The following is a 15,386-nucleotide window of genomic DNA, read 5'->3' as shown; positions in this document are numbered from 1 at the left end:
AATCAGACGAGCTGCGGGACGTCCGGATGCAGCTCAACGCTCCCGTCGACGCTATAGCGCCGCCTGTGCTGCTCTTGTGCAACCTGCCAGACGTGAGAGAAAAGCTACAGCCAAACTCAAATGTCACCCAGAAAAGCGCACAGTGGCCTTATCACTTGAATTCCGTCTGCCGCGCAATCCACTTGCATATCAAATCCCGTTTCCCCATTCAAATGAGTTGAAACGCGACCCCAACTTTTAGTTGCGTTTCGAAAAATTCTAATTAAAAACCTCACGGAAGAGGATCTGAAGAAAGAACAAATGCTCCGACTGGCTCGAACGCTCGTCCAATAATACAACACAATACAACTTTTTATAGTTTTTATAGCGCATTTCATTACAGCTACAGCTGTGACAAAGCACTTTACATTACAACAACAAAACAACAATAATATAACAAGTGAAAGCAATTGATTAAAACACAAAATAGTATGTACAATAGGCACCGGAAAACGGCAGAAAATCTTCAGTCTCACGTCGGCTCAAAAGCTGGAAGAGAGTCGTATTCAAGGATCAAAGAAAGCAATTACAGTCTTTGAATCAAAACATACGTTTAATTTTTTTCCATATTAATTCCAAGATTTTAAGTAAAGTAAATATGGTTCCAAGCTTTGTTAAAAATTTTGCACATTTTGCAATAAATTAGTTCAAAAATTGTAATCGTTTGACAGCACTAATATACATATATATATATGCGTGTATATATGTGTGTGTGTGTGTGTGTGTATGTATATATATATATATATATATATATATATATATATATATATATATAAATAAATAAAATGCCATAAAATGCCACTTGCTCGTTTTCCCGATCCTGATTTGCTTCATTGAGACTCTGTTGAGCGTTCAATCAGAATGGAGTGACAAAGCAGCTTGAACTCATGACTCCTCTCTGACCCGGCAAAGCCTTGATCCTTCTGCCAACACACGCTCACAACGCTCCCTGCCCCCCGCCTGCCACCCGTAATCCCCTCTAGGGCGGGACATCCCGACACCAGACAAAAGAAGTCAGAGAGCAGCGAAGAGGCACTTGGTGGTATCAGGGGACCTGCGCGCCAGCAGCTCCCCTAACCGCCTGCCTGTGATGCTATGCAGGAGAACGAGGAGCGGCTGGACCACGGTCCGGACCACGGTCCAGACGATTGGGCCTCCAGCCTGAGCCAGTTGAGCGCCATGAAGACGGACCAGAGTCAGTACGCCGTGGCCGCCGACGTCCTGCTGGTCCACGAGCATGTGCAACACCTGCGCCGCCACTGGGAGGAGCTGTGCCTCAAGGTCAGAACGCCCAACAGCAAGACCGCCCGCCGCCTTTTTGGCACACTTCTGCCACCTTTTTTGGCACGTCTTGTCAGCCCTACATCTGCATTTGCCCTCAGCAATTTGTTGGTGGCTGTCCGCCTCAGCGCACTTCCTACTTGAGCTGCGCGACAGTTGCACGTCCGCATGCTGTCTGTCTGTCTGTGTGTTAGGGCTGCTCGATTATGAGAACATCTTAATCACGATTATTTTGGTTGAAATCATGATTATTCAAATGATCATTTATTTTTGGGTGCAAAACAAGAACATGTTTAAATGTACAAAATATAAGGACTAATAAATATCTAATTATTTAAGTTCCTTTTGGACCCCAAAAAATTATAAAATTTGTTGTGAAATGAAATAAATGTAAGTATAAGTATGACTTCCTTGTGTAAACAAACGTAATGCGTTGGATCGAAATAAATTTTAACAATCGTTATTTACGATGATGCCAATTTTGTTATGGTGGAGTGTAATAATCGTCATTGTAATTGAATTTCATTGAATTGCACAGGTGTCACTGATAGTGTAGTGGTACACACGCCTGAGTTGTGTGCGGGCAGCTTGGGATCGATGTCCCGCTCAGTGACGGTGTCTGTGTGTGTCCTGCGACTGGCTGGCGACCAGTTCGGGGTGTAGTCTGCCTTCGCCCGTTGGCGGCTGGGATAGGCTCCAGCACCTCCCCGCGACCCTGTATAGGATAAGCGCTTTGGAAGATGATGATGATGATGAATTGCACAGCCCTACTGTCTGTCTGTGTTTCTTGGTCTCTCCAAGCCGCCCGGCGGAGGCATCAACATCATCATCATCATCAGCAGCAGCAGCAGCAGTAGCATCAGCATCAATTGGCTTGGTGGTGTGACCGGACGTCTTAAGACTTTAATGACTTTAGCGCTCCTCGGCATCTGCCACTCGACTTTCCAGTCGTACAAGTGGGTCATGTGTGTGGGGGTGAACAGATGGTGGGAGCAGAGAGGGTGGTGGTGTGGCGGTGGCGGTGGGTTGCCGGGGGGGGGTCATAATGGGTTTGAGTGTTGAAAGGAGTCCTGGGAGGAGGTTGGGTCAAGTCAAGCGCTGCTCAAAACGGGCTCTTTCTTTGCTCCGTTTTTCTTCCGAGTAAAGATGGGAACGCCCTCCTTCGTCAATGAGAAACGTTGCTGGGTGTGGCTGATTCGCATTTGCGACAAAACATGACGAGAGCGGCACGGGGATGCCCGTTTTGATTTTTTCCATCCGAGCCCAAATAACGATTGCATTTCTTGATATGCGGGCACCGTGCCTTGACTTCCTACTGGGGCTTTTGTAGAATGTGAGCCTGAACGGTCGCGTGTGCTATTGGCCGCCATTGACCCGCCTCTCGGCCAAAGCCACGCATGGCGGGCTCAAGTACTCCAAAAACATACTAGCGTGCCAGCTTCATTGAGACTGGCTTAGGTGCTAACGGGCATGGCGGTTGTTTGTCTAGGTTAGTGCGCGCGCGCGTGCACAAATGAGCCCGATGATTACTTCTCGACTGTGTGCGTTCAGGTGTCCCTCCGCAAGCAGGAGATCGGCGACCGGCTCAATGCGTGGATGATCTTCAAGGAGAAAAACGCCGAGCTGTGCGATTGGCTGATGGAGAACACGCATGGAGAACAAGATGGCCGATACATGGAGAACAAGATGGCCGACACGTCCCGCCTCAACATCGAGGAGATGGTGGAGAAGCTCAAGAAGGTGAAAGCGCCGTCGGTCCGTCTGTCCTTGTCCGTCCGCGTCAGTCCGCCCGTCTGTCGTGTGGCATTCTGGCGATGTTTGAATGTTCAACGGGCGGCTGCTGTTGGCGTCCCCCTGTGTTTTGTCCTGCGGCCCCTGCGCTTGTCCTGCGGCAATGTTTCCCGGAAGTGGTGTCCTAGTAGACAAAAGAACATCCATTTCTGGACCGCGCTCTGCTAAGCTAATGGCTGGCCTGTTTGGTGCTAACGGTTTCTGTGGTGCGCTCAGGACTGCATGGAGGAGATGAACCTGTTCAGTGAGAACAAAAGTCACCTGAAGCAGCTTGGCGAACAAATCATCGACGCCAGCAACAGAACCAAAGAGAGCGACGTCAACGACACCGTGGCCCACGTCAATGAGCGCTGGCAGCATCTCTTCCACCACATCGAGGCCAGGTAGGCAGGCAGGCAGGTGCACCCACCACCTTTTGCTGCCGCCGCCGCCGCCGCCGCCTTTTGCTGCCACCGCCGCCTTTTGCTGCCGCCACATGGTTTCTCTCCCACCGTGTTTGTTCATTTTGAAAGCGAGGCATTTGCGCGTTTGTCTTTCGGAGGGTTGGTCAGCTGAAGGAGACGCTGGCGACGGTGCGGCAGCTGGATGAGCACATGGCGGAGCTGCGCGTGTGGTTGGCCGGCGCGGAGGCCCAGCTGGCGCAGCCGCTCGTCTACCTTTGCCACGCCGGCGACATCCAAGGCAAGCTCCGGTGGCAACAGGTTGGTGGCTCGCTCCTTCTTCCGTTCATTCTTTCATTGTTTGAGAAGTTGCGTGTCCATCGTCAGCATTCCCCGCCCCATTAAATATGGAACCTGCAAATCCTCTGAATCGATTCGTGTTGTGGCCAGTGGGACAAACTAGGATTTAAGTTGATGTGCACTTGACATCTTCAATGCATCAATGAGTTCCAAAAAAGCAAAACAAAATCTGAAGCATCAGCCGCCTTGAGCAATCGCAGTAGTGGACACAACAAGCACGCACTGTTGGTGGTGGGTAGTAGGGCGGGGGGCGTTCTTTAAGCGGCAGGGACCGGTCGGGGGCATCGGGGTCTCGCTCCAGAACACGGCAGCCATGTGTCCCGGATGGACGGACGTCTTGAACCGGCGTTCCCCGCGGTGAACATAAACGAGTTGTTGTGGTGGCAAAGCCACAAGTTCTCATGGCCTTGAAAAAGAACCGCTTGAACCGGTAGCCTCACACACTTTGTGCTCTTGCGCGCTTAAATCATAACATCGCCATTTCAATTAGTGCACAACCCGACAAATCCAAATCAAAACGAATCACCAGCTAAAGAATCCAAACGAATCGAGTCGCAACCTTAAGAACCAAATTTGAATCCCAATCGGATCACGACCTACGGAATCGCAATTGCATCGCAGCCTGAATCCAAATGTAATCAATAGAAAGCGAATGCAATTGCAACCCAAGCAAACAATCAAATCCAATCTCAAACTAAAGAATCAAAATGCATTGATTTTTTAGCAACCTAAAGAATCCGAATCCAATCGCAATGTCAAGAATGGAAATTGAATGAAGTCACAACCCAACCAATCCAAATGGAAACAAGTTGACAACATAAAAAGCATCCGATTGTATGGCAGACCTGAAGGACCCGATACGAATCGAATGGCTAGGTCAAAAAACGGAATGGGATGGCAGCACGACCTCAAGAATACTAGCCAAATCGAATCGCAACATTCAAAATGCAAATTGAATTGAGTGGCGAGCTCAAAAATCGGGATTGAAATCAAATGCTGAGGTTCTTCGCAATTTCCTGCCCCGACTGGCAACCAGGGTGAGACTCGCACTCAAGGAGATTGGATGGCTGAGTGAGGGAGGTGGTCACTATGGAACATTTCAGCTCTCGCAAAACAACTTTGCAGACTTCTCACGAAGGGAAAGAATCCAACCATTAGGATGCCAAACCGATCGAGTCGTCACCCAACAATGTCACGCACGTGAGCGCCTGCTTGGGATCTGGACGGGAAGCATGTTGCTGAGAGTTGAGGGCGGGGCCGAGCTACAAGATGGACATAAGCGCTGAAAAGAACAAAGAAAAAGCCAACTTCCCAAAGGCTTTTTCAGAGTGCGTGTGTTATGTTTGGGTGTTTTTAGTTTTGTTTTCTCAGTATTTCTGTCCGTCTCGTCAATGATTATTGTGTCCACCTGTCTGCATTCCACACCCTAGTGTTGACCAATCAGCTCCCTCCTACCTTGTGTGTCTCGTCCAGGTGTTTCTCGTTGTCTCGTCAGTATGCTTGTATTTAAGTTCCTAGTTTTGGTTTAGTCCTCGTCGGGTCATTGTCCCTGTCGGGTTGTTTTGTTTCTGCAAAGTGGTTCTTTGCTACTTTGAGTTTTGGACTTTTCAAGATTTGTTTGTGCTCAGTTTTGGATTTTTGTTAATAAATAGTTTCTTAAGTACCCCCTGCTTCTACTGCCTGCCTGTATTTGGGTCCCCCATCCCGAAACCATGACAGCGTGGCCATTAGCGGACGAGGGATGGCTTGCGCGATTACCGCCCGGATCGGCTCGTTAGGCTGTTAGCCGTTGCCGTGGGAACTGGCGGGGGCCACACTTTGTTGGCTGGGGCGGGGGCTGACGGGGGCTGTGTTGAAGACGATCATCTCCATTTAGCCTGCCATCTCACATGTGGACAAGGCTGCTGACAACGTGATGCCACCCAAAAAGCACACTTGAGCCTTGACAATCGGCGGCGCCAGAAAGAGACGGAAAAATGAATTCACTCACGTTTCCTCTTCATTTTTGCCTTGTGCATCTCAATAGGTCATTGGTTTGGAATATTTGAAATAATGACACACAAATATCTTCATACATTCCAAATATTTGATCAAACAATCGGGCAGAAAAACTTGGCCATCGCAACTAAATATGCGTTTTACAAGAGTTGATTAATTCCAATTCCATTCCTTTCAAACGAACGGTAAAAGAAAGAAAATGAATGACTGGTTTTCAAAGCAAATCTTTTTTTATTCCCCCCACCTCATTTACAAATCTCTGTTTTCAAAATCAAATGTTGGACTTGAAAGTCATAGACTTCTTCTGACCGGTCAGCACTAATCGTTCAAAGTCCAGCGAGCCCTTTTGTTTGTTTCTTTTTTTGGTCTCCAGGGCCAATACGATGCCGATTACTTGTAGACAAGAAGGCCAATAATCGATATTTGGAGCCGGTTCCATTTTGGTGCCAAAATAATCCAAAGGGCCAAGCTTGACTTGGTTGAAATGCCTTCCATCGGACGTTTTTATTTCAACAGCTTTTAAGGTTTGCAACATGGCCCAAGGATTTTATATTTTTTATTTTATTTTATTTTTTTTAAGTCTTGGACAGGAGACATCTTGACATGTTTGTTCCCGCAATGGAACCCAAAATGCAGAAAGAAGCCCAGGCTCAGCAGCATGTCATGTTCAAGATTCAAGACCTCTGCTGGTCACATTTTGCAGCCTGCACTCAATGGTAGCACCAGCAATCCAATTGTTACTTTGCTAATCTCTGTAAAATCCTGTTTGAAATTGTTGTCTTATATTAACAGCCGTCACATTTTGAGGAAAGGCTCAATATCGGAGTCGAACCCAAGTTGACGAGTCTCAAAAAGCGAGTCGGGCGGCGGACTTGAGCTAAACGCGCTAATGCGGCCGCCGTTCGCCACGCAGGATGTGCAGCGCGACATCGACGAGCACGCGGCCACGGTGGCGTCTGTCATGACCTCGTGCGACACCCTTCTACGCGACGCCGACGCCTGCGGCAGCGAGTGGGAGCGCGACGCCATCCTGCAGACGGCTGGCAACCTGGACCGGCGCTGGAGGAACATATGCTCCGCGGCGCTGGACCGGAGGTTGAGGTCAGAGCCGTTGCACCGGCATGCCCTCGGGCACCCTGGACTCGACATCTGCACGATGCGCCCATCGCGTCTTTGTGCCTTTTCTGCACCGTCAATTTGAAATGGTTTCCAGCTTTTCGGTGAAGGGATGGAAATGAAAAACGTAGTTTCTACGATTCGTCGACGAATCAAAAAGATCATCGATAGATGAATTGATCACTGAAAGAATTCTGAGGGCTCCGTGGCAAAATCTAGCATGTGTGCGTCATCGGTTGGAGCCGGTGAAAAAATGCGAGCGAGCCCGTCTGGTATGGTGAACTTTGTTTCGCTTCAGGATCGAGGAGACGTGGCGTCTGTGGCGCAAGTTCCTCGACGACTTTGCTGCCTTCGAGGACTGGCTGAAGGCGGCAGAGCTGACGGCGGCCAATCCCGACTCTGCTGACGTCCTCTACACCAGCGCCAAGGAGGAGCTCAAGAAATTTGAGGTGAACCATTTATGATTTGAGTCAAACGCCCAAAGTGGTGCTAACGCGTGTTGGGAGGCAGCCTCTTATCGCTTACGTGAAAGAGCCCGAGCATGATTGCCGCTCGCCAAGTGTCACTTCAGGCTCAGGTACCCAAATCGGGCGTCGGATTGCGCCGTCGGGTTGACGTAGCGAACCTCGCCTTAACACTGGAGAGTCCCGTCGGGCGGCGTCTGGTGGGCGTTTCAGCATGTTGAATCGGCATCGTAAGTCGTGACGTTTGCTCACTCTGATTAGCTGTTAGCTAGCGAATCAGCACGCGGAATAAGAACAGGAAGTGATGTATGCGGATAAACAGTAAGCGATGGTACGCCTTCAGAATTTCACCTTTACCACATTAATCTTCCGAGTACAAGAGCAAGGGTTGACAATGTCAGTCTTGCACAATACTGTGTCAAGAGCGGGAGGGTTTGCTCCACGTGGGAGTTCATCGGGAGCCCAAAACAGAGCGGAATGTTTACATTTTTAATATTCCGCGCCCGCTCAATGGCGTTCCAGTTGGGTTTTTCTAACCATGAGGAATAGTGACTTCCGACGGCAATGGTATGGAGGGGTATTACATCTACCGCATGCACAGAAGCTACTTTAATGGTCAGCGTGGCTGTCTGGCATTGCCGTGTATCCTGCGAGAAGTACCGACAGTCGGCCCGACGCCACAGACTAAGCATTGGTCACAGTTGGCCAATGTCGGATTGGTCTGTTTAGGATTTTAGTCACTGACTGCACCATTGAATAATTTTTATTGTCTTATAAAAAGCTTGCTTCAGTTTCCTGGAAAATAAAGATCTTCATTGCGTTCTCAAATTGCTCCTCAAATGAAGTCATTAATTGACATATTTTGAGGCTGGAAATTGCGCACTTTGATCCGAAAGCCGGCCGGCGTAGAGGCGGGAGAGAAGCGCGGCAAGCGCCTGACCTGCCGGCCGCTGCGTTGTGCTCCTCAGGTCTTCCAGCGGCAGGTGCACGAGCGTCTGACCCAGCTGGAGCTGCTCACTAAGCAGTACCGCAGACTGGCCCGCGAGAACCGGACGGACGGTGCCGGCCAGCTCCGCCTCCAGGTCAACCAGGGCAACCGGCGATGGGATGCCCTTCAGAGACGGGTGGCGGCCGTGCTGCGGCGACTCAAGGTGACCACCTTCACACCAACACGCCCACGCAAAGGGCCTGACGCCAACGTGAGCCCTGCTGGCTAACGCCAGTCCGTCAGTTGAAGTCATGCGGTTAGCTGCCTCTCGCCACTTTGGTTGTGCTGATTTAGCTCACGTGGCATCAAAGTGTAGACGCTGAAGACGGTATTATCCGTGACCATGTAAATAGGTAATATCAAGAGTTGGAAATGCTTTCTTGGTCAAGTGCGAAAATGCATCCCTCTGAACTCAAGCGCAAAGTGAAAACAGTTTTTACCACCTGGTCTGTTTTACTGAACACGGTTGACCTTTTGCAGCTCCCGAAACTTCGACATCAGGCCGCCAAGCAGAGAAAGCGGGCATCCGGCCGGCAGCAGCGACTTTAATGGCCTGACATTTAGCGTAGCTTAGCATGGAGGGAGGAAGAGATAAGGCAGACAAAAGAGCCTTTCCACATGAAGGATCCGTTTGCTCAACTGATGTGTGCGGCCTCCTCTCTCGCTAATCCCGGCAGGATGCGATACCATCGGAACACGGGCGATACCTTTTCTCTTGTGCCCGTCCGACGGCCCTTTCATCTCATCTTTTGACCCACAAATGTGCACTTGAGGCTGTTGGACTCTTGGTTGTTGTTGTTGTTGTTGTTGTTGATGTTTCACATTGAATCCAACACGCTTCTTGACTTCTAAATAGTAGGTGTAGAGTTGCCCACTTCTATCTCTGCTGGGGATTAGAGGCTGACATATTTGGGGGGATTCTCCTTGATGGGAGTCAACTTGACCTTCAGTCACAGGATTGGGACAGTATGGGATCAAAAGTTCACGGGAGCGGGGTTTTCAGGTAGGAAAAAAAAAAAGAGAGGGCGACAAAGTGTTGAACAAATGCCTAAAATGCAAGTTGAGTTGTTTGTTTTTGAATGATGGAAGCATTACGGGAGTGGGAGTCATTCCAAACAGGAACAGGACAAGAAGGGAGTTGTTTTCACAGGGACCTGACCATTTTTTGCGTTTCTTTTTTTTCTTTGGGATTTTTTTTCCCTTGGGCGTGGGATGGCTTGGGAGTGAAAATGCAATCGAGTGTCACCCTCGAGCGGGGAGGTCCCCTCGAGGTGGTCACGGGAATTATGTTGTTGCTGAGCCTTTTGCATATTTCACTTGTTGTTAGTGTCCACCTAACTTGGGTTGCGATTCCAACTTTGGGGCAGAGATGTCAGGACACTGTCAGATTGTCCCATGAAGCCGCAGAAAAGGGCCAAGGTGCACGATGACCAATCTGGACAAAGAGAGCCTGACCCAATTAAAAGTATCGGACAGTCGGACATAAGGAGGAAAAAAAAACACGGTATGATACAAGAAACATCATAAACAAATGATGAGTCATTTTTATTTTATTTTATTTTTTTCCTCGTCACGCGTGGGGGCTCTCCGATTTTGGAAGTTGGCCGACAATTTGAAAATCTTGCCGCGTGAACCAGGCTTTAGCCGGTTGCTAGTGTTGCGTTGAGACTCAATAGACCCACGTTGTCGTTTTTCAGCACTTCACGTCACAGAGAGAAGATTTCGAGGGGAGTCGCGAAGGCATCCTGGTGTGGCTTACGGAGATGGACTTGCAGCTCACCGACGTGGAGCACTTCTCCGAGAGCCACGTGGAGGACAAGATGAGGCAGCTGAAGGTAGTGCAGGAGTGGGGGGGCTCCTAGCGGCCCCCCGCCCACCCCCAAAACAACAAAGGCCAGTTTTCGCTTGTCACGCAGGAGTTCCAGCATGAGATCACGCTGAATGCCAACAAGATCGACGCCCTCATCGTCTCGGGGGAGAACCTGATCCAGAAGAGTGCGCCTCCAGACGCGGCGCTCATCGAGGACGAGCTGGAGGAACTGCACGCCTACTGCCAGGAAGTGTTTGGCCGCGTGGCGCGTTTCCACCACCGTCTGGTCTCCCGCCGCCCGGCCAGCTCGCAGGCAGGCAGGCAGGCAGGCAACATGACGAACGTGCGCACGTTCCCCGCTCCCAACGTGCGTCTCGCCGTAGGTTGAAGAGGAGCTGTCCGAGCCGGAGAAGCCTCCCCAAGCCGGCGCCGGCGCGTCTGCGTGGAGCCGCTCGTTCAAGAAGGATGCGGCCTGGAGCCGGGCCTCGTGCCAGCTCCCAGGGCCGCCTCCGGAACATTCAGGAAGAGAGACACCTGTCGGCGTGGACTCCATCCCGCTGGAGTGGGACCACACGGTGGATGTGGGCGGGTCCTCGCTCGAGGACGACCAAGAGGTGGCCTTCTTCAGCGCCCTGTCAGGTAACAGCCTGCCAAAGAACTTCAAGTCGCACTTTCTTTCTCCACTTCCACTTTCCTACCATCTGTACTTGAGGAATTTTTTTTCTCTCCCAACTACGTACATTTACTTCCATCCAGACGTTTTTTCTTTTGCCTATCTGGAGTTGATTGACACGAGCGGTAGCTGAAGCCGGCAAGTCCAGACAGACTTCCTTGCCACAGCCGCTCGGTCCAGCTCTTCCACAATCTTGTTGTTCGTGTCCTGGGCGGTAATCGGCAGCCATCGGCGAGCTTGCCGATGTCGATAGACTGGGGGATGGAGAGCTTTGCCTTTGGGCTCAGCTTCTTCTTCACCACCGATGTGCCTCTCCATCCGCACTCACTTGCGAAAATGTCCCCGACTTTTTGGAACTCCTCCTCCTCATTTTGCCACGGAGCATAGCCTCCGATCGGGAGGCACCGATTCTCATCCCGATCGCCTGCGCTCCGGCCAGAGTTGAAGATCGGGGCTTGATTAAGCCAACAGAAGCACACCCTCGCCCAAAGTAGAGAGGAGGCCAGTAAAACATGAAGCGGGAAATGGCAGCAGTGAGCCTGAATGACCATGACACAAGACACGTGCAGAAGCAAGACTTTGCTAGCCCAATCCTTTTGCCAATGCTTAAGCAATCCCCAATCTGAATGGCCGAGGCTACGCCAAAGCAGTCATTGCACTTGAACGTTTCTCCCAAGTGACTTTGCTCCTTTTGATGCCTGCGACGCGTTTCAAGTGCCCGTGTGTCTTCCGCAGTGACGTCGGCGAGTGACGCATCGAGCTGGCACGGTGTCGTCTCCCCGCGGAAGGCGGCGTTGAGCCCAAAAGGCCGCAGTACTTTGTTCCACCAGCAGGGCTACGTAAGGATACCATTGCGTGGCGGAAGACGACTGGCTGTGTTGTTTGTTGACGCGCGCTCGCTCACCTGATCAGGTCAAGCTGATGTGCGAGTGCAGCGGAAGCATCGACGACGTCAAGAGAGTCAAGTCCATTCTCAACGGCCAGCAGAAAGTGGACGGCCCGCCGATTCGAGCCGGTCTGACCAGTGGAACCGCACACGAGCGCACGGGGGCGGGTAAGAGCAAAGCACGCCTTCTTTTTCCACCCCTCGCCTTCGTTTCTGTGGCGCTGCCTTGCTCATGATGCTGAAACATGCGCCACAACAGAGCCACTGACAACCAGAGTTGGCTAACTCCCTGCTTGTCATTGGAAATTGCGCAGTCCAATCTGGGGGAGGATCTGCAGTATAGCTTGGTTCTTTTGACAGATTGGGTTTTCCTCCGCCATGTCCAGATTTTCTTGAGATCTGACGACACTTTTATCCACCACGCAGGCACCGTCCTCATCTTCCATCCGGTTTCATCAGTCGGGTACCGATCGATATCGCCTCGGTTGCCCGAAGCACGGGAGCAAACTGGAATTTGAAAGAAAAGCCGAGCGCAATAGTGGCGGAAGTCAAATGGATCAAGGCTCGATGCGAGATGCGAACAGGCATCCTTGCGACCGCCACTGACACTTGCATCGATCTTGCAAGCTCACTGGCGGCATGTGGGCCCAAAAAGTTGCAATTCAATTGCTCTGCCAGCTTTTTGTCTTTTCATTTCTGTGCTTGACGTCAAGTGAACAAAAGTTCAAGTGGAGTTGGCTTTGACTCACGGGGAAGTTGGCTTCCCTTTGAATCATGTTGCAAGCGTGTTTGGGGTTCGCCATTGCGCAATCCACAGTTTTTGATTGGCTTGTGCTCGCAAAACTTTCAAGCCATCCCGTTCCCCTCGTTTGACGAGGCGAAGCTGTTCCCTGAGCACTCTTGCAAGTCGCAGCGACACTCGTATGCACGGCAAGCCCGCTTTGCCCGATGCAATGAATGGAAACGGCGTTTTCTGCTCCAGCGTTCCCCAAAAGACAGCAAACACCTTTTGTCACACCCATGAGCAAAATTGTGCACTTCATCAAAACGTCCTTGAATAGAATTGAACGGGTTGTGCATAACGCAAAAGGACTTCATTGTGGCTCCCTTTGGTGTGCGCAACTTGGCCACCCGGTGGCAGCAAAGTGCAGGCCGGGCACCGAGCCTTTCAACGAAGAAGATTTGCTCCAATTGTTTGCTATTCATTACGCCGGTTCCACCAGACGACGTCGATCCGGTTTTGACACGGTCCATCCCGACTCACGAGCAAGGCTTGTGGGGCGTCGATTTCGGGAAGCATCGAGGCGCACTGCCCCAAAATGCTTGGCGAGTGCTGCAATGGACTCTCTTGTTGCCTGCGTGTAGGCGTGATTGAGCGCTGGGAGCTGGCGCAGGCCCAGGAGCTCCACCAGGAGCTCCACCAGGAGGACCAGCAAGAGGACCAGCAGGAGGACCAGCAGGAGGACCAGCAGGAGGACCACCGGGAGGACCGCCAGGAGGAGCCGCAGCAATGGCACAGGCTGAAGGCCGAGCTGCGTGATGTGACTTCCTGGCTGGACAGGAAGCTCCCTGAGCTGGAGGCACTGCAGAAGATCCCGCCCTCCACTGGCCTCCGAGACTTTGAGGGCAACGTCAGGACTCTCAAGGTACCCGCGCCCGTTTTCCTTGGTCGTCTTTGGACGTGCTTCGAGCGCACATCCGGTCAACGGCATTGCGCAGCAGGAATGCGAGTATTTAGTCTGGTTGCCTTTTCTTTTCTACTTGCCGTCCACATCTGCACTGGACGGTCGGCCGCTTTCAGTCACATTGTGGGGAGTGAAAGGAAAGCCTTCCTATTCGAGTGCAACCCTACTAGCAGTCTTCTGGATACTTGCAGGGCTGCATGATAGTCAATGTGTATCGCCATTGACGCGTGATTGATATCCATAGAAAATGTCTTTGATCAAACGTTCAATAGAAACAAAATGACAAAACAAAGCCCATGGCGGCCTGCTGCGTGATGTAGGCAGCGCGCAGCTACCTCCAAACGCAAAGACGTTCAACCGAGGAAGAAGACGACGCAGCTCGCCCGACGGCGCGTGCGTGCGGGCGGGCGGGCGGGCCGTGCGCCCTCACCGTGCGTCCTCGCCGTCATGCTCGTGTCGAGTGAGCGAGCTGCGTAACTCGCTTCAAATAAATGAGCAGTGGACTCGGTACAACTTTTCCGATATGATGCCACCACGCATGATAACCTGCTGAAACTCCTCCGGATGGAGACGTGGTGTACATGCCGTCTTTGACATGCCAGTGCCAGCGTTAGCTATGTCCCAATCAGGCGAGTCATATATGAAAGGATGATGGTAATAATGAGTGCGCTAAGGATGAAGTCCTTCTTAAGACGGTCGGTCGACGCTAACGCCCGCGCCGCGAGAGACTATTGGCTGACTACGCTTCCGCTGGATGAAGGCAAACGTCTGCGCGTCAACAATACTGCTTTGGGGTTGCACCCAGTGCAAGGGAGCGTTTACAATGCACTCGGGGAGGAGAAACTGCATGTTGGGCTACATTACAATGTAGACAAACGCAGTTAACTAGTTGGGGTTTTTTTTTCATGGATTTCAAACAAAATCAATAATTCTCCATATCGACTGATATGAAATACTTTGATTGTGACCGTTTTTCCGGCATATCGCCCAGCCATACTAAGCGCATTATTTGAAACGGAATTGATTTCATCTTTAGATTCACCACTTTATTTCATTCGTTCATAGTGACGTTGACCGCTCATTAAAGGTGAAGTGTTACGTTCACCTCAAATAACCTAAATTCCTTTTTCTGCGGTTCATTATTTTCAGCAGTTAAAAAAAGGCCCCGTCAGAAAATCCACATAGAGTATATCTCGCTATCGACCTATATGAAACCCTCGATCTACTTTGGAGTCATGTCGCCCAGCTCTGCTTGCTTGTATCATGCATGCTCTGCTCGAACGGTTTGAATGTTTGCTTTGACTTGTGACTGTCTGCGCTTGCTCAGGATCTGCGTTCGGTCCGACTGGCAAGAGAAGACGATTTGACAAGAAAAGTGGCTTTGTGTGGTGCTGATTTTGTGGCGCAGGAGACGCAGGGGGCGTTTTGCGTGCACAAGCGCGCCCTGATCTCGCTCAACCTGGCCGGCGCTCGCTTGAACGGCCGGCGGCTGCGGGAGCTGAAGGCGGGGCTCAGCTCGGCCAATCACAGCTGGATGCGAGCGTGCGGCGCGCTGGAGCGCTGGGAGGCGGGGCTTCACGCCGCGCTCATGCAGTGTCAGGTGCAGCAACGTGGCTCGCCTTTCTCCTTCTTCTTGCTTTGCACTTTGACGGGGTGCAGCCTTTGCTGGCCCTTGTTTTTTTTCTTGTCCGCACGTTGGCTAGGAATGGCATTCGTTTTTGTCGCTTTTCAGGAATTTCATGAGTCGCTGCATTCGTTACTTTTCTGGCTGGCTGGAGCAGAGCAAAAACTGCTCGCGGCGAGCACACGCCAAGCGTCGCCCTCGTATGCCGCCCTGCTGGAGCAACGTGACGCGCTGGAGGTAAGAAAGCGCTCGCCAGCCAGCGAGGGGCGCGCGTCTCTCCAACGTGCTCCG

General features: G+C 51.3%; 1 protein-coding gene across 1 annotated transcript in view; it reads left to right on the top strand.

Annotated features, from left to right (window-relative positions):
• syne2b (spectrin repeat containing, nuclear envelope 2b) overlaps nucleotides 1-15,386 on the top strand; it is a 75,965-nt gene that overhangs the window by 57,611 nt on the left and 2,968 nt on the right. The window contains exons 82-96 of the mRNA XM_086050001.1: nucleotides 1,141-1,320; nucleotides 2,872-3,060; nucleotides 3,328-3,494; nucleotides 3,653-3,812; nucleotides 6,763-6,950; nucleotides 7,264-7,414; nucleotides 8,398-8,580; nucleotides 10,115-10,252; nucleotides 10,334-10,540; nucleotides 10,611-10,866; nucleotides 11,636-11,739; nucleotides 11,813-11,954; nucleotides 13,152-13,432; nucleotides 14,880-15,071; nucleotides 15,204-15,332. Of these exons, the coding sequence (XP_085906127.1) occupies nucleotides 1,141-1,320; nucleotides 2,872-3,060; nucleotides 3,328-3,494; nucleotides 3,653-3,812; nucleotides 6,763-6,950; nucleotides 7,264-7,414; nucleotides 8,398-8,580; nucleotides 10,115-10,252; nucleotides 10,334-10,540; nucleotides 10,611-10,866; nucleotides 11,636-11,739; nucleotides 11,813-11,954; nucleotides 13,152-13,432; nucleotides 14,880-15,071; nucleotides 15,204-15,332 (2,667 nt within the window). The remainder of the gene's footprint in view (nucleotides 1-1,140; nucleotides 1,321-2,871; nucleotides 3,061-3,327; nucleotides 3,495-3,652; nucleotides 3,813-6,762; nucleotides 6,951-7,263; nucleotides 7,415-8,397; nucleotides 8,581-10,114; nucleotides 10,253-10,333; nucleotides 10,541-10,610; nucleotides 10,867-11,635; nucleotides 11,740-11,812; nucleotides 11,955-13,151; nucleotides 13,433-14,879; nucleotides 15,072-15,203; nucleotides 15,333-15,386) is intronic.

The sequence above is a fragment of the Filicampus tigris genome, chromosome 13, assembly GCF_054856515.1.
Source record: "Filicampus tigris isolate MCC_2025a chromosome 13, RoL_Ftig_1.0, whole genome shotgun sequence".
NCBI classification, from domain to species: Eukaryota; Metazoa; Chordata; class Actinopteri; order Syngnathiformes; family Syngnathidae; genus Filicampus; species Filicampus tigris.
Note: the sequence above shows the minus strand (reverse complement) of the source record. Positions and strands in the feature narration are given on the sequence as shown.